This window comes from Diuraphis noxia, unplaced genomic scaffold (genome assembly GCF_037042655.1).
Source record: "Diuraphis noxia isolate RWA-SAM2 unplaced genomic scaffold, SU_Dnox_SAM2 contig0006, whole genome shotgun sequence".
Lineage (NCBI taxonomy): Eukaryota > Metazoa > Arthropoda > Insecta > Hemiptera > Aphididae > Diuraphis > Diuraphis noxia.
The window spans coordinates 3,009,026-3,032,071 of record NW_028301716.1 but is presented as its reverse complement, the minus strand read 5'-3'; the positions used below and the strand labels follow the sequence as shown (position 1 = coordinate 3,032,071).

At 48.4% G+C, this 23,046-nt stretch overlaps 5 protein-coding genes across 5 annotated transcripts; 2 read left to right on the top strand and 3 right to left on the bottom strand.

The window, feature by feature from the left end:
• Positions 1 to 2,249: 2,249 nt before the first annotated feature.
• Positions 2,250 to 3,101, bottom strand: LOC149054588 (uncharacterized). Its single transcript, XM_089230147.1, has one exon. The coding sequence runs from the start codon at positions 3,099 to 3,101 to the stop codon at positions 2,250 to 2,252; it is 852 nt and encodes a 283-aa protein (XP_089086273.1).
• A 2,365-nt stretch (positions 3,102 to 5,466) lies between these two features.
• On the bottom strand, positions 5,467 to 5,796 carry LOC149054587 (uncharacterized). Its single transcript, XM_089230146.1, has one exon. The coding sequence runs from the start codon at positions 5,794 to 5,796 to the stop codon at positions 5,467 to 5,469; it is 330 nt and encodes a 109-aa protein (XP_089086272.1).
• A 777-nt stretch (positions 5,797 to 6,573) lies between these two features.
• Positions 6,574 to 8,439, top strand: LOC149054586 (uncharacterized). Its single transcript, XM_089230145.1, has 2 exons — positions 6,574 to 6,814; positions 6,881 to 8,439. The coding sequence occupies exons 1-2, from the start codon at positions 6,574 to 6,576 to the stop codon at positions 8,437 to 8,439; spliced, it is 1,800 nt and encodes a 599-aa protein (XP_089086271.1).
• A 110-nt stretch (positions 8,440 to 8,549) lies between these two features.
• LOC107172044 (uncharacterized) lies at positions 8,550 to 11,366 on the bottom strand. Its single transcript, XM_089230144.1, has 3 exons — positions 9,978 to 11,366; positions 8,607 to 9,475; positions 8,550 to 8,565 (listed from the first exon to the last, which is right to left on the bottom strand). Exons 1-3 carry the CDS (start codon positions 11,364 to 11,366, stop codon positions 8,550 to 8,552), a joined length of 2,274 nt encoding a protein of 757 aa, XP_089086270.1.
• A 9,347-nt stretch (positions 11,367 to 20,713) lies between these two features.
• On the top strand, positions 20,714 to 21,517 carry LOC149054585 (uncharacterized). The gene has a single exon (XM_089230143.1). It carries the CDS (start codon positions 20,714 to 20,716, stop codon positions 21,515 to 21,517), a length of 804 nt encoding a protein of 267 aa, XP_089086269.1.
• The last annotated feature ends 1,529 nt before the right edge of the window (positions 21,518 to 23,046 follow it).

Genomic DNA, 23,046 nt, shown 5'->3' with positions numbered 1-23,046 from the left:
ATAAGGCACCAACGTATTGGCCTTTGGGACGTGTAAAAGAAGTTCACCCCGGTACCGATGGCATAGTCCGAGTGGCCACGATCCAAACAGCGGATGGATTAGTCAAGCGCCCAGTAGTCAAATTAGCCGTATTACCCGTCTCTGACGATCCTTCCTGTTAATCTTTATTATTTAAAAACAAAACAAAAAAAAAATATATTAAATCGAAATAATACTTGCTCGCTAGGTACCAATAACTATCATACCATGTGTTGCTTAACGAGTGGCGTATAATAATAGTCAATCAATTGTAATATTTTATATAAATTATGTAATCTATGTTTATTTACGCATGAATAATTCCATGTTATATATTTGTTACTTTACTAAATTTGATACCTGTCTGCACCAACACTATTTATGACTGGGACCGCCAACTCTACGATCAAATACCAGCCATCTTCACTACCGTCGTCAGCGCACACTGGAAGACACACCACGTCTTCCAAGGGGGAGTTATGTTGCATAAATATACAACATACTGAGTCGACCCAGTCATGTACATATATACATTATCTGTTTGGTGGGGTCGTTATCCGCCTAGCCCAAAGGTCAACGCCGCGCTGTACGGCGATCAAGTATACTATATTAATATACAAAAAACCAGTGTGTATACGGCGTCCGAGCTTGTGACTGGCGTATGCTATTAAGCCGTGGTCGCCGCTTGACGATAAGTTCATTTTGTATATTCCGCCTTCTTGTGTGGTTTTCATTTTTTTTTACGCATTGTTACGTCGATTAGTGCGCGCGGTTTCGCCGTCCTGAACCCGACCATTAAGTTCGTGCGGTTTCGCCGTCTTAAACATAACCTACCATAATCAACGACTCAAGTCGCCAGGTCCCGGTCACCGTCCATACCCAGCAACTCAAGTCTCCAGGTCCCGGTCATATCGTGTTTTGCATTGTCACGCTGTCGTGAGTTATTTGTCCATTTATTTGTATTATTATTTAAATTTTGTTGTAAAATATTAAGCTCATGATAGTGACATATTGGTTAATTATTTTTACCTGCCTAATCCTCTGATTCATTACGGAACCCGCACAGCGTGTCCAATCTCCCGATTATTGTTAAAGGGATTGGTACGTGTTACAGTTATAAAGAAAAAAAAAAAATGAAATGAAAAAAAAAAAATAATGTAAACTATGGTTATGGGAAAATATTATTATTAGTATTATAGGACAATTATGTTAATCAAATAAATAAACAATTAATGGAATATACATGTACTACTAAATCTTTATTATTATATAAGTACAAACAAAAAAAAATAAATAAATATATTATTAATATAACTATTAACCAAAAATATATCATATTATATAAAACATTATTATTATTGTAATCTAATTATTGTAAATTTTTAAATATTAGTTATGATAATATTATAATATTAGTGAATTGTAGATTAGTAGATAAAAATGATTACTGGTTCAGCTTTCGTAATACACTAATTCGAATAGCTATACCAACTACCAACCAGGGTTGGGCAAGATAATCAAAAAAAAGTATCATGATACATGATACATGATACTGTTATGTACTGACGTCCCGCTGAGACATCTAAACACGCATATACACGTAGATAGGTATAAGTGACCCTGGGGCGTATGATTTCGCCAACCAATTATATTGTGTAGGACCTCAATAGTTATATCGAAGGCCAAACTTCTAGCCTTTCCAAAATATTACCATAATTGGAATTAAATATACGAAATATTAAATATGAAATCGTAGTCTTGGCAGGCGTATCTAAAAATAACATTAATGTCGTCGGCTTATGGAGATTACGTGTCACGAATAACCAGGATGTGGCCGACCGGTCGCATGGGCGTGGGAAACTGCGATATTAAAATAATACATGCGTACGCTTTTGCACGACTCGGCCATGGACACATACGTGCCTTATCGATAGGAGAGGAAATGCAGAGAGTAGGACTATCTGGACTATATAGGAGAGCCCCGATTAGACCCAATTCAGACGTGAGCCACCAGAGTCAGAACAAGCACCTTCACGCCAGACACCAGTCCAATTTAATTATTCGGACTTAGAATATTTTACAACCAAATCATTTTGTGCAGTAAAAGTGTTTTATTTACATAGTAATCAAATAAATATCTAATAAATTAATCACAAATTAAGTTGTTATACTTATTACACCCAATCCATCTACCTCAACACCAGTCGTTTGTCCTCCTGTATGCTGGGACGCTACAGAGGCGTCGTAGTGGCCTGATCTGTTGGGTCGACTGGGAATGCCTGCACCCCTATCTCCAGTGGGATGTCTTCACAAACCGGTGGAGAGGGTGACGGAAACAGTCCGCGGGCCACGGTGACGGTCAGTTCCCGGTCCAGGGTTGGGGAACGACGTCCAAGCCTTTTCGTCACCAGCCTATATGGGACGCCCCATGGATCACTGTCAACTGCCCGACACAACTCTGACCAGCTGCTCTCCTGGGCCTTCCGAATCGCCAGCTTGAGCTCGGGCCGCACCCTACTGTATGTTGCAAGCTCCGGCGATCTGTCCGTCTGTGTGGAACGGCGGCCCGCACGCTGGTACGCCCTCCTAGCAGCTATGGCAGCCTTCCGCAGTTCAGCGATAGAGTCGTTCCACCAGTTTACTCTCCGCCTCTTCTGAAATATTGTTCTACACGGCATAGCCGCATCACACGTAGCTGTTAGGAGATCATTCAGCCTCTCGGCGTGCTCTGCAGCGGAGGCGTCAGCCGGCAGCGGGCGTGCAGGACCAGCCAGTTTCCAGAGGACGTTGGCCACGTCGGGGTTCAACTTCTTGATGGACCACCCTGGTAACCACGTAGACACTGCCTCAGGTGGAGCTGCGTCAGACACGGGACATGTAAATACGTAATGTATATAGTTGTGGTCACTAGCGGAGTAGACATCATCTAAGACCTCCCAGTCCGAGATAGTTAGGCGGCTGTTGGATGCATCGCGTGTGAAGGTGACGTCAATAACTGACGACGCGTTGACTCTTCTGTACGTCGGCTGTGCGCCAATGTTCCTAACGACCAGGCCCAAGGTCGAGGCAAATTCGGACAGCATTGCCCCTCTCACATCGTTTGTCGCCGAGCCCCACTCCGCAGAATGCGAATTGAAGTCGCCGGCCACAATCAGATTCACAGTCGCAACAGGATGGCGACGTATCGACACTTCTAAACCACACAGGAAGAGGTCGAATTCCTGAAGGGAACAATTCGGCGAACACGAAGACTCCCGGGTTTTGGTGCCTTGCGGCTACAACCGCGGACCTCACGTTAGCGCTGTGCACTAGTCGAGAGCCGCGGAGGTTCACGGGCGACGTGCGGCGGAGCTGCCCGCCGACCGCCGGCCGCGCGTCGTCTACGGACCACGAGCACCGGGCGGACTCCCGTTCCCACCGAAGTCGGGAGAGAGCACGCCCGTACCGTTCGGCTAAGGCGTGCACGTGCCCTTCGCCACCCCGGTCGGGTCGCGAGCTATCCTCATCGCTTCCCGTGTTTGGGTCGGCGATAACCGCGTCGGACTTGGCCGAAACGTATACCGCACACCTGCCGTCACTGCTACCGACCCAGTGATCGGCATCGCCATAGCCCTGTAGTAGTCCGAAATGACCGCCAGCGTCGCGTTTCTCTCGGCCATCGTCTGCAGCAGAAGCTGCTGCGCCGCCCAGCAGTGGTTCAAATTAATTTGAACTACTCCCGTCCCAGTTGGTGCGGAACCACTCCAGGGGTGACTATGATAGTGACTGGTCATGGATTCTTCTTACCCTCCTCGTCAACCGTCTTCGCGAACGCGTTTATCGCCGCAGCTGTAGCTTTGCAGCTGACAGCCTTATGTCCTTCTTCACCGCATCTTCGGAAGCACTGAGTCCTGTCCGGTCCCGCACAGTCCCTAGACATATGCCCGAAAGCCAGACAACGGAAGCACCTGACATTTGGGTCAGCCAATCTCACTCTGCAGTTCACCCATCCGACCCGCAGCCTACCAGAGCTGGTCAACCCGCGTGAGGAGGCCTGAGGGAGCGAAACCAAGGCTGTCTGAGCGCATCCAAACCTCTTTCGGAGGCTTAGAACCTTGACGGTATCTAGGTCGACATCGACAGCATTTGCCACCGCCTCCGCGACCTCATCGGCTCCAGTCCACTCGTCCAGGTCTCGGACTTCCACCACTGCCCTTTGCTGGAGGGAGTGTACCTCAACCTCCGTGCCAGCTGATCTGACGACTTCAGCGCGGACAGCCTCAAACCGGGCCTGGTCACCATGGATCTCTATAAGAAGACCGCCAGACTTGGCTTGGCGTACACCAACAATACTGTCGCCGACGACGTCAGCGTTAACACCGCATCGAATCTTCTTCGCCAGTTCAGTGAAACCTTCAGCACCTACCTTCACTAATATTGCCGCGGGGCGAGTTCTGTTGCGCGGCTGTGAAGTAGATTTTCCCGTCTTATTCATCCTCTCCTCTTTCGCGGGAGGTTTCTAACCTTTTTTTTTTTTTTTTTTTTTCCGATGGTATCGTAGGAGGCCGGAGACACCCAGAGAAATTTCTTCAGCTCCCCTACATCGTTTATTGACGGTAAATTTTACAATATTAATATGCACATATATTTACAGCCTATATACATGTAATAGATGGCCCTACACCATCTAAGAACGGCCTTCGGCCCACAGGAAAAGCAGACTTAACTATGGAGTTGATCTTGACGCTGCCGATCTCTCTCCTCAGCTTCCCTCTTCGTTAGCACCTCCTTCACGAACCGCTCCACCGCAGTCCAGTTGCTCCGTGACTCCAGCATCTTCCCCACAACGGTCTCGGGAGTAAATGGGTCGTTGATTTCCGCTTTCAGCTCCGTTCTCCGACGCCACCACCTGTCGCACAGGAAGAATGCGTGCTCCGCATCGTCCAATGGCGCAAGACAGTCCACACACCTGGGGTTGTCCAACTTGCGGATCCGATGCAGATACTGACCAAAACATCCGTGTCCCGACAGAAATTGCGTCAGGTGGAAATTCGTCGTCAGCCCGTGGCTCCTGGCGCACCAGGGACGGACGTCCGGGATCAGCCGCCTGGTCCAGCTTCCCGAATCCTCCGTCGACCATCTCTCCTGCCATGCATCCATAGTATTGGTTCTCGGGTCATTAGTCTCGGGTTCACCTGTCATGGCTGCCTCGGGGGACCGTCTCCGGTCGAACACCGCTTCTTCTCTCTCCTTCGCCAGGAGGTCTGCAGGCGGCGTTGATGCGATCACATTTGTGGGCGTCTGCGAGACAGTGCGGTACGCGCAGGAGCACCGGAGAAGAACTCTCCGTTGTCCTCTGTTCAGGGTCCGAACGTTCGCTGGCACGAACTCCAGCGTATGCGCCCAGCTAGGGGCACCGTACAGGAGAACGGAGTGCACCACCGACGACAGCAGCCGCCGTCGGTCCTCTCAGGGCCCGCCCACGTTCGGCATGATTCTAGCCAGCTGGTTGCCGATCTCCGCTGCTCTGGCTGCCGCTTTCTTCGTCTGGCACTTAAACAGCATCGACCTGTCCACCACCATTCCGAGATAGTTCATCTCGGTCGAGAGCTGAACGTCGCCACCGCACAGTTTGATCGCGGGTTGCGTGTATTTGTATCTATATGTGAAGAGGACGGCTTCCGTCTTCTCCACCGCAATCTGGAGGCCAAGGTTGGTGATCCGCTGCTCCACCAAGGACAATGCTTCGTTGGTCACGGCTTCCAACTCCTGAGTCGACTTGGCCCTGGTGACCAACATCGTGTCGTCTGCGAATCCCAGCAGCTTGGCTCCGCTGGGCAGCTCGGTTCTCAGGACGGCATCGAATGTAGCGTTACGCTACGTTAGCTCGAAGGGAGGTTTCTTTTTTTTTTTTTTTTTAGGTTTCTAACCTAAAAAAAAAAAAAAGGTTAGGTTAGGTTAGGTTAGGTTTCTAGGTTTCGCCCGTTTATGACGTCATCGCGCGAAGAAAAGAACTGGGTGCTTGCTCAAATTATTCTATAATTTCGACCACGACGACGACGACGACGACATACGCGTGTCCCCTCCTCTCTGTGCCATTACTTTTGCCGCGAATGTACAGCGGCCGCCCCTATGGGGCCATATGGCCGATGCTTAGTACGTTAATGCGGCAAAAGTAATGGCACAGAGAGGAGGGGACCCGCGTATGTCGTCGTCGTCGTCGTCGTGGTCGAAATTATAGAATAATTTGAGCAAGCACCCAGTTCTTTTCTTCGCGCGATGACGTCATAAACGGGCGGCCATGTAAAATGATTATAAATTAATGAACCGGTGATATAAACGATCAGTGTGTTGTCCGCAATGGCATCTGCCGGTTTAACTATGTGTACCGGTCTTTTGGGTCAGGCACCCGTGGTTGGAAGTAAAAATGCAGAAACCTATGAAAAAATTCGTAATCAAGAGACGGCGTGCGATAATGGTGGTATCACGTGGTTTGGCAGTTCGTACACAGGACCGGGTAATAAGTTATATGACGCGAACAATAAATTTATCGGATGTTCGTTACCAAAAACTGAAATGGACAAGGTCACGTTCCAACACGATGTCGATTATAATAATATGACCAACCCGACAAAAGATCAAGTATGGGAGGCAGATAAAAAATCAATGTTGGCTGCAATGAATACTACAGATAAATACTATGGTAACGTTGCCACAATTGTCGGCCTTGGACTCAAAAACATAGCAGAACGTACACACGAAGCGATTACTGGCAGTAATAACGCAATATATCCACAGTGCGGTCGTGAACAACCAGGTAAGCATGCGTTATATTTCAGTAAACGTGTATAATATAATCTAACTCTGTGGCGTTTATTCGTAGAACAAAAGGACAACGACGCACAAGGAGCAGAGTCCAAGGGTAATGCAGAACCAGCTGATACAACAACAAAATCGACAAATAACATTGACTCGAGCCGACAACTGCGTACTGATCACCAGCACGTCGATAACTTCGATAATAATTTTTCAACTAGCGGTAATAATATGGAGACACCTACGTCGTCGTCCAAGAGGCCTGCTGATTCCCCAGCGGGGTTTTCATTTAGCAAGAAATCCAATATGGTTTTACCTGGTACTGCTAGCGCCACTGCTTCTGACAGTGATACGGGAAATCCCAGTCCTGAAAATGCTGTACTACCTAGACCCACACACATTACAACAGGCTATACTATGGTATTCAAAAAATGTCATTCATTTATATCATACGGATTGGCTTGGAAAATGTTGGACTTATCTTCTACGGTAAAAGGATTGCACGTAGTAACAACGTCGTTGAATCACATACCGGTTGAATATCCATTTTTGTATTTATCTCCCAGCGAATACAAGCTAGTGAGTAATACACCGGGTTCGTTGTGTAAACACGTAAAAGTAAATGTCGTAATGCGTAATCCGCGAACGGCATTCGAGACAAATGCAACAACGTCTAGTTTGGCAACGCTGAATCAAAATAAATTTGCCGTTGTCGCGCATAATTTAACTAACATTACTCGTGGTGTGAACTACAAATACGGTTTTAGAACTACAGATGCGATGAATCCGACATCGTGTACCGATGACAATGGTAAATATCAAGAAGAAACTATACAAGCGATGTACGGGTGTAAGTACGACGGAAAACCTATTTTTACCGGTGAATTTGACGGTATACCAAATTCTTTTTTTCACTTACCGTTTCACAACAATCATTATTACACGATGGTCGCGGACAAAGGACACAGCACAAAACTGGGTTGGCCGTTATTAAATGAACTCATCACGAAAATTGATGCTAGTTTCACAACCGGCAAAACTGTTGCCGAGTATTCTTACAGCCCTAAATTGGGATTGTTGGGAAAACCGATAGAAGGAGTTTTTAACGGGATTTCCGGAAAATCGATTACAGGGAATGACACCGTTATTATGGTGAACAAAAAAAATCGAAGAGCTGGATTCACACAAATCAAAATTGGTAAAAATACGGAAAAAGTAAACGATACGGAGACCAAAGAACTTCGCGATGATACTTACACGAAATTGTTCGATAGCAAACGTTATTTTAGACCATTGGAATGCGGTCAATACATATGGCGTCACGGTGATGACAGCGCAGTCGAAAAACAACCGTCACTGCACGTGGGCATCTATCCGGTACACAGATTGACTACTACTAGTCAAGCAATAAAACCTAGCAGTTTCACTGACATTGAAGTCGTGTTTGAGGTCAACACTGAAATGGTTGTTGAATTCGGAGCACCGTTCCAATTCACGCACTTTGAGAAAATTCATATTCCATTCGAAGACGGTGTGATGCACCATAATTTATCTACTACACAGGGGCAATACTTTTTCCGTGACGATTTGTCGTTGATGTACAATCAATTTGTAACAATAGAATAATTAGTAAATAATAAAACACGATTCAATAATATGTAATATTGTATTTATTTAATAAATGATAAAAAAATAACGGAGATAGTTTTTTATTATACATTTTTAGGAATGGTGCGCTAATCCACGTGTACACTGATAAACGGTCCTTGAACGACGGGTCATTGATTATCGACAAATAGTGATTGGTCAATAATATTATGGGAGGCCCTTGTAGTGGAACATCGTTTTTGTATTTAACATGCACTCTAGTGGTATCCCCTCCTAATAATTCCTTCATTTTTTCCAAATGGTACACCTCGTAATTAGGTTCGTTCCAAATTACGAGACGTTTGCCGGCACCATCAGAAAAACTGAAATTATTCGTTTTGTTGGCAGTTCCGAACATACCGTAATTCAAAAAAAAGGCGGCTACGGCATCGAAAAAATAATTTTTGCCCGCGCTGGGAGGAGAATGTATTAGCATGCTATTTCTTTTCGGAATTTTTTTATCCAATATGTTGACTAGAGTTTGCAAAAATCGACAAATAAGACCCTCGTTGTTTTCAAATTGATACATCAATAACTCGGAAGCTATTGAAACGGATTTATCGATATCGTAATAAACAGTTCCAGGCCCTCTAGCGTACGCGTTAAAATACGGTTGTACGTTAGGTTTGTTATAATAATCAACGAATTCATTAATACTCCAGTCCCGTATAATAGCGCACCAATTCCTAAGAGCTACTTTACATTTTTTGTCTTCTTCTAATATAGTATTTAATCGACTATTCAAATAAAATTCTTTGATGTTCGCGAAAGCGTCGGGCGGACAACAAGGATACTGGTACAGCAAATTTTTTAACGACGTTGGGTACACGCATACTGATTTGATATTGGAACTTCCCTCATCGTATCCGAGTTCTTCATCAACGGGAGAGTGGTTCGCATTGCCGTCTTGATGTTCTGCAAATGCACTGAGTTCTCTGGGAACGTCGTTCGGCATTTCATTGACGCATATTTCCACATTTCCTTCATGTCCCTGAGTCCTTCGAGATCCGTCTTCCTAAATTTACGAAAAGTCAATATTATCCATATAATTAGGATCGTACATGTGGTCGAATATGTGGTCATAAGTAGCTTGGTTTAATAACGGATAGCATAATTTCACCAATTTTCTATTATGACGTGTATTTTCCCTATAGTGTTGGTATAAACAAAATTGACATTTTTTCGGCGCAGGTATTTTTCTAGTACCTTCGTAAATTTTTAGTTTATCTGACATGCTATAAACAAGGTCATTGAAATGAATATAAAAAGGAGTTGCTTCAAACAGTTCGTAATAGTTTTTATTATTTTGAAAAATTTGAAATTTATTTTCGTAATTTCGTACACTGGGCAAATGTCTGTTATACAAAATGTCAATTTCTGTGGTCCTAAATGTATATTCTTTTAAATGATTGGCATTAAAGCAATACGATGACCCATATTTTTTAACCATAGTCGACATGAACACTTCTTTTAGATACGAATGACGAACATATTGCAAATAACTTTTTACCACATACTTGTATAAAATTGCGTCCATCACGTAATCCTCCATAGGAACCGACGCCGTCAATTTGTTTGGGTTCCCGGCCGTCTGTAGAAAAATATCGCAGGATGCTTTCCCAGTCCGACGACGTGAGGCGTATCGCCCAAACGCGTCTTCGAAGGCGTCGTCGTCCATGTTGGCGATAGAGGACGGATCGTTGCAACCATATACACCGACAAGCCGAGTTTGACTGTCGGCAGACGTGGACGCAATGGACATGGTCGCCATGGGCTGTGACGATGACTGGGTGCTTTGGAGGGAACTGTCGCAACATAGTTTGTAGCTCTTTAGCAACTTCATCAACTCTGTCAGGTCCACGGGGGACAATAACGTCGCTGATGTATCGATCATTGCCTCGAAAATCGATGTCACAAAGTCGATCGACAACTCTTCGAAGCAAGTGCTCATAAATGGGCGAGCCACGAGCAACATGGCCTTGATTCTCTCCCTCATAGGAATATCCTCCATATTGCATTCCTCCAGTCTCTCGTCGCGTGCCAGGTTCGTAGTCATCCATTTCTTCGGGTTCATCATTGTTGCAAAATGTTCTGGGTGCCATAGCGATATCAAAACTATCCAAACTGAAATGTGATATTGCGTGCCCACATTCAGTTTGAAATCCGTCAGAAGTTGAGTGACGTGAACCAAATTGTCCACACTCAACTTCTCTGTCTCCATGGCTGTCCGAATCTGTAATAGTGGGATGTTGGTCAACGATGTTGACGTCGTCTTGGTCGCCTTCGTCGGAGTCCCAGTGCACTTGCCATTGCCTTATTGTCTCCTCTCTTACAACTGATTTGGCTACGAGGACACCTGCCTTCCTCGATTCGCCGACTCTCTTCCTCTCCAGCGCCAGAAGGGATACAGGTGGCGTCCTGGCGAGTACTAACGCCGCCATGTCGGAGACCATACGGTAACACCTGGCTATTCTCAGAGCTGCGACCCTCTGGGCCATCAGGAGCGAGTTTTCCGCTTTCTTCACGTCACGGACGGTATCGGCCCATATCTGAGCGCCATAGAGCAGTCGGCTATGCACCACACTCATGAGCAACCTGCGTTTTGCCTGCGAGGGCCCTCCCACATTAGGCATCAACCTCCCAATCGCAGCCGCCGCTCTCCTAGCTCCCGCAGCTACTGTGTTAGCATGTTCAACGAACGACAGTCTGGTATCCAATTGTACGCCCAGGTACCTGATGGCTCGTATCGTTGGCACTTGGAACCCCTGTACGCTCAGCTGCGGTGCGGCAAAGTTGTGCTTCCCGGTAATGATGACACACTCCGATTTCTCAGGGGCAAGTCTTAATCCGTTGTCGGACATCCATCTGACAACGTCCGAGAGGATTGGATTAACCAGTTGCTCCATTAGCTCTGCTTTATGGGCTACAGCAACTATAGCCACATCGTCGGCGAAAGCTATAATTTTTGCATCTCTGTGCACCGGTAGGCGTAGGATTCCGTCGTAAAATAGGTTTCACAATGTCGGCCCAAGGACCGACCCTTGTGGAACACCGCATGTCACTTCAAGATTTGATCGCGCAAAGGTGACATCAATTACGGACGTGGCGTTGACCCGCCTGAATGTGGGGACGGAGCCCACGTTACAAACTGTGAGATCCAGTGCCGAGATGAAGCCAGACAGTAGTGATCCTCTTGCGTCCTCCGTTGAGGAGCCCCATTCTGCAGAGTGAGAGTTGAAATCCCCGTCAACAATGACGTCACTCCCCACACCTGTGTTGTGCTGGATCGACGCCTCGAGTTTGCTGAGGAATCGATCGAACTCCTGGATCGTACAGTTGGGCGTGTAGTAGCAGCTAAAGAATAGCTTGCCCCTCACCTTAGCCCATGCGAAGCCGCCACCAGCGCCATGATCCGAGCTGGCAACCCATCGCGGCGTCTGACCTAACGGGCGGTTGTAGTCGCTGACTATGACTACGTCAATGTTGAGTTCCGCTATTGTTTGCAGGAGTTGTTGCGCCGCCCAACAGTGGTTAAGGTTTACCTGCAAGACCTTAATCACTGGGCCCGAGTTTGCTGTTACCGGCATAACTGGGACTTTAATGGCTTAGCCGGCGCCTCCGTGCGCTGGTCTTGGTCCGAATCTCCGAACTTCTCGCTCCGGCGGAGGAGTGTGCATGTAGCAATAAGATGGCCCACCGCCTTGCATCCGAAGCATTTTCTTGTCTCTTCACCCTTGCACTCGCTGGTTGCGTGGCCAGCGGCAGAGCACTTTGCACAGTCTCGCTTAGATGCCAGCTCCTTGATGCGGCACGTGGCCCAGCCCACCCTCAACTTTTTCAGTCGAGCTAGCTTGAGCCCTGGGCTCAGTGGGACTCTGGCTATCGCCGTTTGGACTCCGTTCTTACCCTCTCGGATCTTGAGGTCGTTGGATACTTTCAGCTCAGAATCGTGTTCCGTCAGGGTTTTAATCAACTCCTTTTCATCGACCGAGTCCTCTATGTTGATGAGCAGCAGTGCGACACTCGGAGAAGGACGTCTAATGCTCCTCGTTTCGCCAAGCTGGCGCTTGAGCGCCCTAGCAAGATCATATCGGCATGCTCCTTTGTGCTCGTTTCCAGTACTAGATTACCAGACTTGGCTCTCCTAGTGGAGATCATGGACTGGAAAGGCTCCTTGAGAACAGCATCTTTGACTTCCTTCACTGCATCGGCGTAAGAGAGATTCACCGGCTTATCCAAGACTACCGCCTGCGTTCTGGGAGGGTGCCTCCGCTTGCCACTGCCTGCCTTGATTGGTGGTACCTTGAGTTCCTCCTTGATCGCCAGGGCGTCCGGCTTAGCCCTTCTCGCAGTACTCCTGCTCTGTACCACTGTGAAGTCGGCCTCTTGTTCTGTGGATGTAGTTGCCCTATCCTCCGCATCAGTGCTAAGCCTTTGTTGTTTGCCTTTCATAGGTGGCTTGGCCTTCACTAACGGTTCCTGTGTAGTCGTGGAGTGAACTGTCCCATGGCCGCACACAGACGCGTTCACCCACCAGCATGGCGTGTCTGTACCGGTTTCAACAGTTGAGTTCTTAGCCTCCGACTACTCCTCTTTTGGTTGCCTTTGGCTTACAAAGAAAACAGTTTACTTAACTAGGTTAATTTATGTCTTTTTTCTTCGCCTCTTTGAATTTTCTGCACACTTGGCTGCCTGGGTAGTGGTTTGTCTCGTACCCGGATTCCTCGCAGAGTACGCATCTTGGTGGAGTTTTGCAATCCTTCGCCTTGTGATTTTCTTGGCCACATGTCATGCACTGGGCCGTTCGGTCGGTTCCTCTACATGTAGCTCTGTAGTGACCGAAGTTGTGGCATCTGTAGCATCTTGCAATCTGGGTTTTCAGCTTCACTCGGCATCGCACAAGTCCTACAATTAGGCGGCCTAAGTTTTGTAGTGTATATGCGTCTTTGCACTTCATTTTGATCACCGCCATCTTGTTGCTTCCGTATGAGGGAAGCATTCTGATTACCTTCACCGAATCTGGTGTGGTACTCGTGGTGTTAACGACCGCCTGTGTAACCTCTTCTATCGTTGTTTCTGATTCCAGGTCTCGTACTTCTATTATTTCGGTCTTGGGTGAGTGCTTCACCACTGCGTCAGCTCCTAACGTATGAATGACCGCCTCCTTTAGCCTAGCTGCTGCTTCTTCTTGTTTGGGGCCCTTGTCTATCTGGATGATGAGGTCTCCTGACTTCGCTTTCTTTATATCTTTAATGTTAACGTTTAGCGTGTTTACGTTTATGGTTGTCTTCAGCTTCTTTGCAATTTCGGCGTAGGTTGTTGCCCCGGAAGGGCAAACGACTACAGCTTCGTTGTTGGTCTTCTTTTAGGGATTTTGAGTCCGGTATCTTCTTTCGTTATGTCCTGTGTCCTCTGTCGTGACTTGTCTGTGGCGGATGCCTTCACCCTTCATCTTCGCTTTCTTCTTTTTCCCCTCCCGAAGTGGTTCTCGCTCTGCTTGCTGGTTGCTCGGGTGCGCCTTCTTTTGTTCATTGGTATAACGTCTAGCCGTGGAGCTGTCGCTCCTCGACACCAGTACTGAAGTCTCTGGCTTGGTGTTGGTCGCCTTATTCATTTTTTCAACGATTGGTGGGATTGGCTGTATGCTCGCTTCCAGCAGAGAGGAAGAGAGGTCCATTATCCTGTCGCCAGCTTTGTCCACGTAAGGCTTGAGAACTTTGCTTTTATCAAGCGCTTGCATCAACTTCCCTTTCAGCTCGGTGCACCATGTTTTCATCTCTTTGTGGAGATTTTTAGTGGTGGTGGAGAACGAATGCATTTTGTCTAACTCAAACAACTAAAACAAATTAATTTAAAGACTTGGTAATTAGAAATATTTATAGAAAAATTAACATAGTCATAGTAAATCATAAACTCAAACAACTAAAACAAATTAATTTAAAGACTAGGTAATTAGAAATATTTATAGAAAAATTAACATAGTCATAGTAAATCATAAATTCAAACAACTAAAACAAATTAATTTAAAGACTAGGTAATTAGAAATATTTATAGAAAAATAAACATCAGTAAGTACATGAGATCTATGAATACAAATTGGTATGATTATGTAATGATATATGGTCTGACGCGGTCCCGCGTAATAGCCGTTTGAATTCAAACGGCCTGTGCTCGGAAATCCGCGCCGTCTATTCTCTCTGTCAATCGCCAATCGACGGCGGTCGACACCGACACGCGATAAGCGCGCCTGGAGATGTCGACCGCCGGTACCGCGAACCGGCTTGTAGCAAGTTTAGTTCCACGGCCACGTTTTGAGTGACAACTACCAACCGCACCATCACCGTCCTCGCGCGTACCGTCTCTCATATTATTATATCTGTGATTTGTTTTTTTTTTCTACCGACAATATCAAAATAAAATATACACCACCGCACTTCTGCGACTTAAACAAAAAGTGTTTTTTTTTCCTTTGGTGTAAAACCGATCCACCGCATACATATTTGTGGTATCCGTCCAGGACCGCCACAAAATTGGCTCCCCGTACAGGAATCACCGGTAAGTAAACACTGTTTATCTTAACTTACCCCATACTACCCCCATTACATTTCCCTGTTGTGCAACTCGCGGAAAAATCCCCGATCCCATACGACGCAAACGTGGTTTGCAGGCGGTAACGGAAAAACCCGGCGTTACGTAACATAACCACAAAGCACGTAACGACCGACCGACCACGCCGCCCGACTTACGGACGCACCGATCTCAGCGCGCGCGACACCGCAAACACACGGAGTAGGATAGGTAGGAACGCTAGAGCGCGACAAAGTCACACAACCACCGCCAAGCACCACCACCCGCAACGTCATCCACGATCACCCGGGACGGAGATACAAATAACTGCCGCCGCATTCGTAGTCGCGATAGTCGACCGGACAGCGCACACACGCGCAACCGCGACATACGCTGCGAAAACCGGTTAGTGTAATCACCCCGGCGCGCACAACGACAACAGACCCACTGACCTACATTCGGACGGAAATAGCACCGATAAACGGTCAACAGCACAACAACAACAACAATCGCTGTATAGTGTGTTTACTATTTTCCCCATCAACAACACCGGAAACACAGCCGGACGAGATGTCGGGAAAATACATAAACGAATTGACCGTTGCGGAGCTCCGCTACGAATGTAAACAGCGCGGGCTACCGGAAGGGGGCGCGAAAGACGCCCTCGAAATCCGGCTGACTCAGCATTTCGCGGACATGGATCTGCAGGCCAACTCCATCCGGTTTCAGCCGATGGAGACCATGAGGGCGGCCGCAAGTGACTCGGACACGAGTCAGACGCACCACGCCGGACAAATCGAGAACACAGCGGACGACCACACGGACAACCACCAGCCGCAGAACATCACCAACCCGCTGCCCACACAAGACAATCATCAAGCCACGGACCTGATAAGGCGGGCCCGCGGCATACTGCAGGAGGCGCAGCAACCGACAACGACACCGACGCGTGCAGACAGTTTGGAGTCGCGACTGGCCATGCTCGAGAGCTGCATGATGCGTTTTGGTGACGACCAGCGTCGCATAGCAGAGACGATGCGACGCCTGGAGATGGGCATGTCTCAACAAACACCGGAACGACAACCGGAGGTATCATCACCGTCCCGCCTCCACAGCACGATGTTATCTGGACAACACCGGAGCACGCCGGAAACATCGGCGACCGATAACACTCGCGCGGGCACACACACACACACAAACACGTCGACCACCACGGACCACGGATCAAGTTACACCGCGACACGCGAATCACGTGCCACGGATTATCAACGACCCGAACACGCACACGACCGGTCAGTGCATTTTGAAAACACGGCGTGTCATCACAATGCTCCAACACCAACCCACACATATGAACCGCAGCAGTCTATACTGATACCGTACGACGACGTACGTACAGCGAGATTTTCACTGCCAGAGTTCCACGGGACCACACCCGAGGACCCGGTGCAGTTCATACATAAGGCGGAATCGATACTATACCAGTCACGTATAGATAGGTCGGGCTAGACAAACATTATTGAACCGCAGTTAAAGGGCGCAGCCAGTACATGGTGGGACACCATCAGGTTACTGGACCTCACCTGGGATGAGTTCCGCGCCGAATTTTTAGAAAAGTTCGACAACACGGACATACAATCTCGACTGCGGGCCGAGATAGTATCGGTTAGACAAACGTCGACGCAGTCACTGACGGAATTCGTGATTAAAAAAAATCAAATCGCGCGCCGCATCAACACCGGGCTACCTGAACCACAGCTAGTCAGTACGATAACTGGATTAACGCGAGACGAATACCGCACGCACATACGGCTGCAAAGACCAGCGACATTCGCCGACCTCCGCCGGATCGCTGGCATCCTGGATTACACACCGGAACAAACACCACCACCACCGCTATCTCGACCGCAACCGAAACCGGAATATAAAAAAATCGGACAAGCCCGTGCAACACGGCCGACAAACCAGCAGCGAGCACGGGACGGTACAGCTGGAAAGCCACTACCGCCCAACCCGTGCAAATACTGCGGAGGGCCTCACTGGAACAGTGACTGCCCCGGGTACACACCGGCGTCGGGAAACGGCAACTGAGTCGGCGGACATTTGTCCGCGCCGCCGTCTCACACACACACACAACAACGCCACCACCAGCAACACTCGGAATTACGGACGGGGATATAACTGTCAAACGCGCATCAACAAGCTCGGCGTCATCAGATATATCACCCGCCCACACACACAAAATTTCATTAAGTAGTAGGTCGTCATCACCACACACAAACACACAGACCACTACTATGAAATTCACGCGTGCACCGTTGGAACATACAAGTAGCACAGAGGCAACCGAAACGGACGCTCTGATAATGGCGGTACAAACCGCTCACCAGAGCACCGGAAACGCGGTTCAGAACCAATTGCCCCGCTACAGAAAACAACCAACGACGAGTAACGAAAAACGAACATGCCCCGACAAAATTCCGACCCCCGCGGTCGAGCTCGAATTTAGGTCAGGCTTCGTAACAGCGCTACTCGACTCACAAGCACAAAAGTCATATGTAAGCCCGAACATTGCACACACATTTGGCACACCACACCACGGACAATCCACACACGTACGAATGGCGGACTGACACACCACAATGACAAGTGGTACCGCCACATTCGTAGCCAGGATCGGAGACCTAACGGTCACTTTCACTGCAGCCATTCTGGACAAACTATACTGCGACATGCTCCTAGGACACGACTTCCTCGTACACAACGAAGTCACCTGGGACTACACAACGAGCACGATCCACCTTGGTACACATAGGAGAACAACGGCATGCTGGAAGGGTCGGAAAAGCCACCACCACCCTACACCAGACATCGATAATTTGGTAATACATGGTGACATACACACGCGCGCGAAAAAAACCGAAGTAATTCGCAACTACCCGGACGTTTTCAGAGGCAACGAGGGTTGCACCAGATTAATCGAACACGACATACTCCTGAAGAACCAAACACCGATAGCGCTCAAACCATATCCCTACCCGCAGGCAAAACAGGCCACAATCGACACCATGGTACAGGATATGGAACAACAGGGACTTGTGGAGCAAAGCACATCACCATGGGCCGCACCCGTCGTCTTAGCAAAAAAGAAAGACGGATCGCCCCGACTGTGCATCGACTACAGACGACTCAATGACGTCACTGACGGCTTATCCAATGCCGGACCTCAATACGTTGATACGTCAAATGCGAGGCGCAAAAATATTTAGCATTTTGGACCTTAAGTCGGGATACTGGCAAGTACCACTGAACCAAAACGCTCGAAAATACACGGCATTCCGGACGCGTCGGGGTCTGTATCAATTCCGAGTCCTTCCCTTTGGCCTTAAGAACAGCCCCATGACCTTTGTACGTTTAATGAACGAGAGGGTACCTGGATGAGTTCGTCCGCGTATATCTTGATGATATAGTGGTGTTTTCAAACACTACCGACGAACACCAGTGCCACTTGGACAAAGTTCTGGAACGTCTACAGAGACACGGGTTAACATGCAACACCGAAAAATGCAGTTTCGGATCAACCGAAATATCATTTCTCGGACACCTAGTCACCTCCGACGGCATATACAAACAACCGGAGAAACTAGAAAGCATCATGCGGTTCCCAACACCAACCAAAGTTAGGGACCTACGGAAGTTCCTGGGCGTCTGCAACTGGTACAGCCAATTTGTCGACAACTACGCGGACACCGTAGCGCCACTAACAGACCGGCTCAAACAGGGTACCAAATGGTCATGGAGCGAGACCGAACAGGCGGCATTCGATACAATAAAACGCGCCTTGTACGACTCGCCAATACTGTCGACACCGGATTACGGAAAACCGTTCTGCCTAAAAACGGATGCTAGCGAAGTAGGAGCAGGTGCCGTCCTTTTCCAACGGGGTGACAGACCGGACGAAAGACGGATAATCGCCTACGCAAGCAGGAAGTTTAGTGACACACAGAAACGGTACGCGGCGGTTGAACGCGAGTGTCTCGCGATAATTTGGGCAATCGACAAATTCAGACCATATTTGGAAGCTCGCCGTTTTGATCTTTACACGGACAACGCAGCACTAACGTGGCTCCACCGAGCAAAGAACACAAACTCCAAGTTAACCAGGTGGGCACTACAACTGGCTAACCTGGACTACCACACCACGCATGTACCCGGCGTACAGAACGAGGCGCCGGATATGCTATCACGGAACTAGGCACCCGAGCCACCGGTAGACGAGGAACACCTCGAGGAGCGACTAGTAGGGGTACGCACACCACCACACAACACCACTACTAGCGCACCGGCCGACAATCTGTTCGCCACTACGGACCCGGACAAACCAAACAACGACCACACCATCACACACACTATGCTCGCAACTTGGCAGGCCAACGACCCCAAAACACGAGACATAGTGGACAACGGGACACCGGACGAGCCGGCGCACAGCACCAGAAACGCCACGAGAAAGAATAGCCAATACATTTTTACCGACGGCCTTCTGCGGAAAAAGCTGGGCGAACACACACCCGTAGTCGTACCAAACGACAAAGCACAAAAGGTGATTTGGATATACCACAACCACGTCCTCGCAAACCACCCAGGTTGGAAAGAAACATACAGGGCGGTAAGACAGCGTTTTTTTTGGAACGGCCAGAAAAACGACGTCCGACTGTATGTCAAGTCGTGCCACATTTGCGCGTGTACAAAACCACTGAACGCGCGCGCAGATGACCCGATCGCCGCCAGAACACCGCGACACCCCTGGGAGGTAATCAGCATAGATCTCATGGGCCCCTACCCGCGTACGAGTAGGGGAAAACAATATTTACTGGTTGCCACGGATTTGTTTAGTAGATGGACCGAAGCATACCCGCTCGGAACAGCCACTACGAAGACAATAACCGAAACGCTTGAAAGAGAATTCTTTTCACGTTTCGGATATCCCCGTGTGTGTTTAAGCGACAACGGCCCACAGTTCGTATCGAATGACATGTGCAAAGCAATCGAACGATGGGGGGCCGAGGGCTGGACAACTCCGGTATATCATCAGAGGGCCAACCCAGTCGAGCGCCGCAACCAGGAAATAAAAAAAGGTCTACGCGCGCTACTCATCGACGGGAACCACAACACCTGGGACACCAAGTTAGCCCCCATACTGTTCTCTATCAGGAATAGACGCAACGACCAGACAGGATACCCACCGTCGGTACTTGTCCTCGGCAGAGAGGGCAAGCGACCCGGGGACTGGGCACTGAATCGGACAGCGGACAACCAGATAGAGCACACAGATAGGGACAGAGCGAAACGGGAAAGTGCCGTACTGGACGTAACACCTGTAACAGGGGGCCAGACGGACACAAAATACCCAACAGGTGACATGGTGTACTATAAAGCGCACCACCTGTCGAGCGCGCACAAAAAGTTTAACGCCGGCTTCGCACCGAAATGGTGGGGACCGGTGAAGCTACACAAACGCGTGGGCAAAGGCGTGTTCCTCACGGACCAACAGCCCGCACGCAAAATCCACGTGTCCTGCTTCAAACGGGCGACGACCACAACACAACCCCGCCCTACACCACCCCACCCACCAACAAGCCCATAACTAAATTTAACAAATTTTAGTCGGAACAACATCCATACCATGGATCAACAACGGCCGACCACACCGCCAACCACCATCCAACAAGCGGCCGAGTTGCTGGAACGTAGCCAGCAACTACTGAGGGCGGCCAGTCTGGAGGAGGCCACCAACACCACCACGGCGGCACGGGTACGCCAGATGACAACGGCACAGCTGCAGCGGGACCCGGTACTATGGGCCGCGTACACAAGGGGGTGGGAGGACCGCACTGAGGTTTTTCGAAAGGCGACGAGCGGTGCCCCCACAACGTTGGTACGCACAAACCGGTCGCGTAGTCCCCGGCGAGCGGCAGTACCGGCGTCGACAAGGCGACCAGCAGCCATACCACGACCGGCAACCACGGTGCAACCGATCCGGCCGCTGCTACAGCACCCGGGACCCACATTACGGCAACCACCCACACAGACGCCAACAGCCCCTACGATCACGCGCACACCCGGAGCAGCCGTGCCGAACGCCCGTCAACGCCGGAACCAGCAGCGCCTGCGGGACCATCGGGCGAAAAAACAACAAGAGTCCCAGCAGTTCCGCATGGAAAAACCGGCACCAATCGCGGCCCCACCAACCAACTACCCGGCCCGCACCGTGACCACGGTACCGGAGGTAGTGATACCTGCCGGAACAGCCGGGACCATGGAGCAACCGACCACCGCCTTCTCACAACCCGTTGATATGGAAATATCAGCGGAAGAGGAGGCGGAACTGTTGGACGGGCCGGACACGCACCTTGGTGACGAGGGAGACATGGAGACCGTGTTTGATAACACGTTCCATAGTCTCCCGGCGTCACCTCGGCGGCAGTAGACACGCCGGGGCCACGTCCGCTATCACCAGCCGGAAACACGTGCCGGAACCCCGGAAAAGTGCCCACAGCCGACATCGGCAATCACTCCCCAGACACCGCCGGGTCACGTCCGCTGTGATCAGCCGGAAAACGTGCCCGCGGACAAGGTGTCCACCACAACCACACTCCAACACCCACACCACCGCACCACCGATACTGGCTGGCACACCGCCGTCGTTGGCGGTTTGGGGGGGGGGGAGTATGACGCGGTCCCGCGTAATAGCCGTTTGAATTCAAACGGCCTGTGCGCGGAAATCCGCGCCGTCTATTCTCTCTGTCAACCGCCAATCGACGGCGGTCGACACCGACACGCGATAAGCGCGCCTGGAGATGTCGACCGCCGGTACCGCGAACCGGCTTGTAGCAAGTTTAGTTCCACGGCCGCGTTTTGAGTGACATTTACCAACCGCACCATCACCGTCCTCGCGCGTACCGTCTCTCATATTATTATATCTGTGATTTGTTTTTTTTTCTACCGACAATATCAAAATAAAATATACACCACCGCACTTCTGCGACTTAAACAAAAAGTGTTTTTTTTTCCTTTGGTGTAAAACCGATCCACCGCATACATATTTGTGGTATCCGTCCAGGACCACCACAGGTCTTTATGTATCTTAAAGTCAACGCACGTTTGATTTTTGTCTTGAAACGATGATCTAATAATTGCGATTGAATTAAGAGTTTCATCCCCAATGCGATTCCTTTTTTTGGTTTTTACGTCATTTACAATTGAGAAAATACGTTTCGCTTCAGCGTTTGAAGAGGCAACGTTAAAATTAACTTGGCCAACATACTCAAATTTGGAAAACTAGGTGAATCGATCATTAAATTTTTTAACATTGAAATTTCTTTCCACATATCAGCTATATTAACACCTCCAAGAGATTTTAAACGTACAATATCCGAGTTACTCAATGAAAATGGAAGTTGACGCCATTCTTCCGTTAATTTATATAGATCAATAAAATCTTTAAAATAATGTTTTAGTAAAGGCATGTCCATTAAATCTGAACGGTTTGACGAATTCAGAGCAATTTCAGGATCTAAAAATGTCATTTCTTTAAAGAAATTGTCATTAACTGGAAGTCGTTTTAAAATTTCTTCAGCTGCTGTAATGCAAAAGTTTTGACATTTTTCTTTAAACTTTATAACATTTTCTTCAGACTGCAAATTTAATAACTCTTGGCATTCAGCTCCAACAAAAAGTTCACTTAAAGGCAATAAATTGTTAAGATGTTTTAAGTTAAGACTGCTAATGTTGTTATTTAACAACGACGGTTTAATGAAATTTTGGCATAAACTTTTCATTAAATTCAATGATAAATCAAACATTTTATGGATCATAATTTGTCTGCTTTGAAATAGAGCATTAAACAAATTTAAATAATTTATAGCATACTTTAGAAACAAGAAGTAACATTTAGTAAATGGATTTAATAGCTCATCCATTATGGTTTGTGCGGATTTTAGTTTGTCGTCAAATACT

What these genes read in the sequence shown, in the direction of transcription:
- LOC149054587 (XM_089230146.1), bottom strand. Translation starts at nt 5,796, where the DNA reads ATGTTGGTCACCAGGGCCAAGTCGACTCAGGAGTTGGAAGCCGTGACC.
- LOC149054588 (XM_089230147.1), bottom strand. Translation starts at nt 3,101, where the DNA reads ATGCTGTCCGAATTTGCCTCGACCTTGGGCCTGGTCGTTAGGAACATT.
- LOC107172044 (XM_089230144.1), bottom strand. Translation starts at nt 11,366, where the DNA reads ATGGAGCAACTGGTTAATCCAATCCTCTCGGACGTTGTCAGATGGATG. An exon ending in ATGGACGCAATTTTATACAA is followed by an intron (nt 9,476 to 9,977) that starts GTATGTGGTAAA and finishes TCGTAAATTTAG; the next exon opens with GAAGACGGATCTCGAAGGAC.
- LOC149054586 (XM_089230145.1), top strand. Translation starts at nt 6,574, where the DNA reads ATGGACAAGGTCACGTTCCAACACGATGTCGATTATAATAATATGACC. An exon ending in GTGCGGTCGTGAACAACCAG is followed by an intron (nt 6,815 to 6,880) that starts GTAAGCATGCGT and finishes GTTTATTCGTAG; the next exon opens with AACAAAAGGACAACGACGCA.
- LOC149054585 (XM_089230143.1), top strand. Translation starts at nt 20,714, where the DNA reads ATGGATCAACAACGGCCGACCACACCGCCAACCACCATCCAACAAGCG.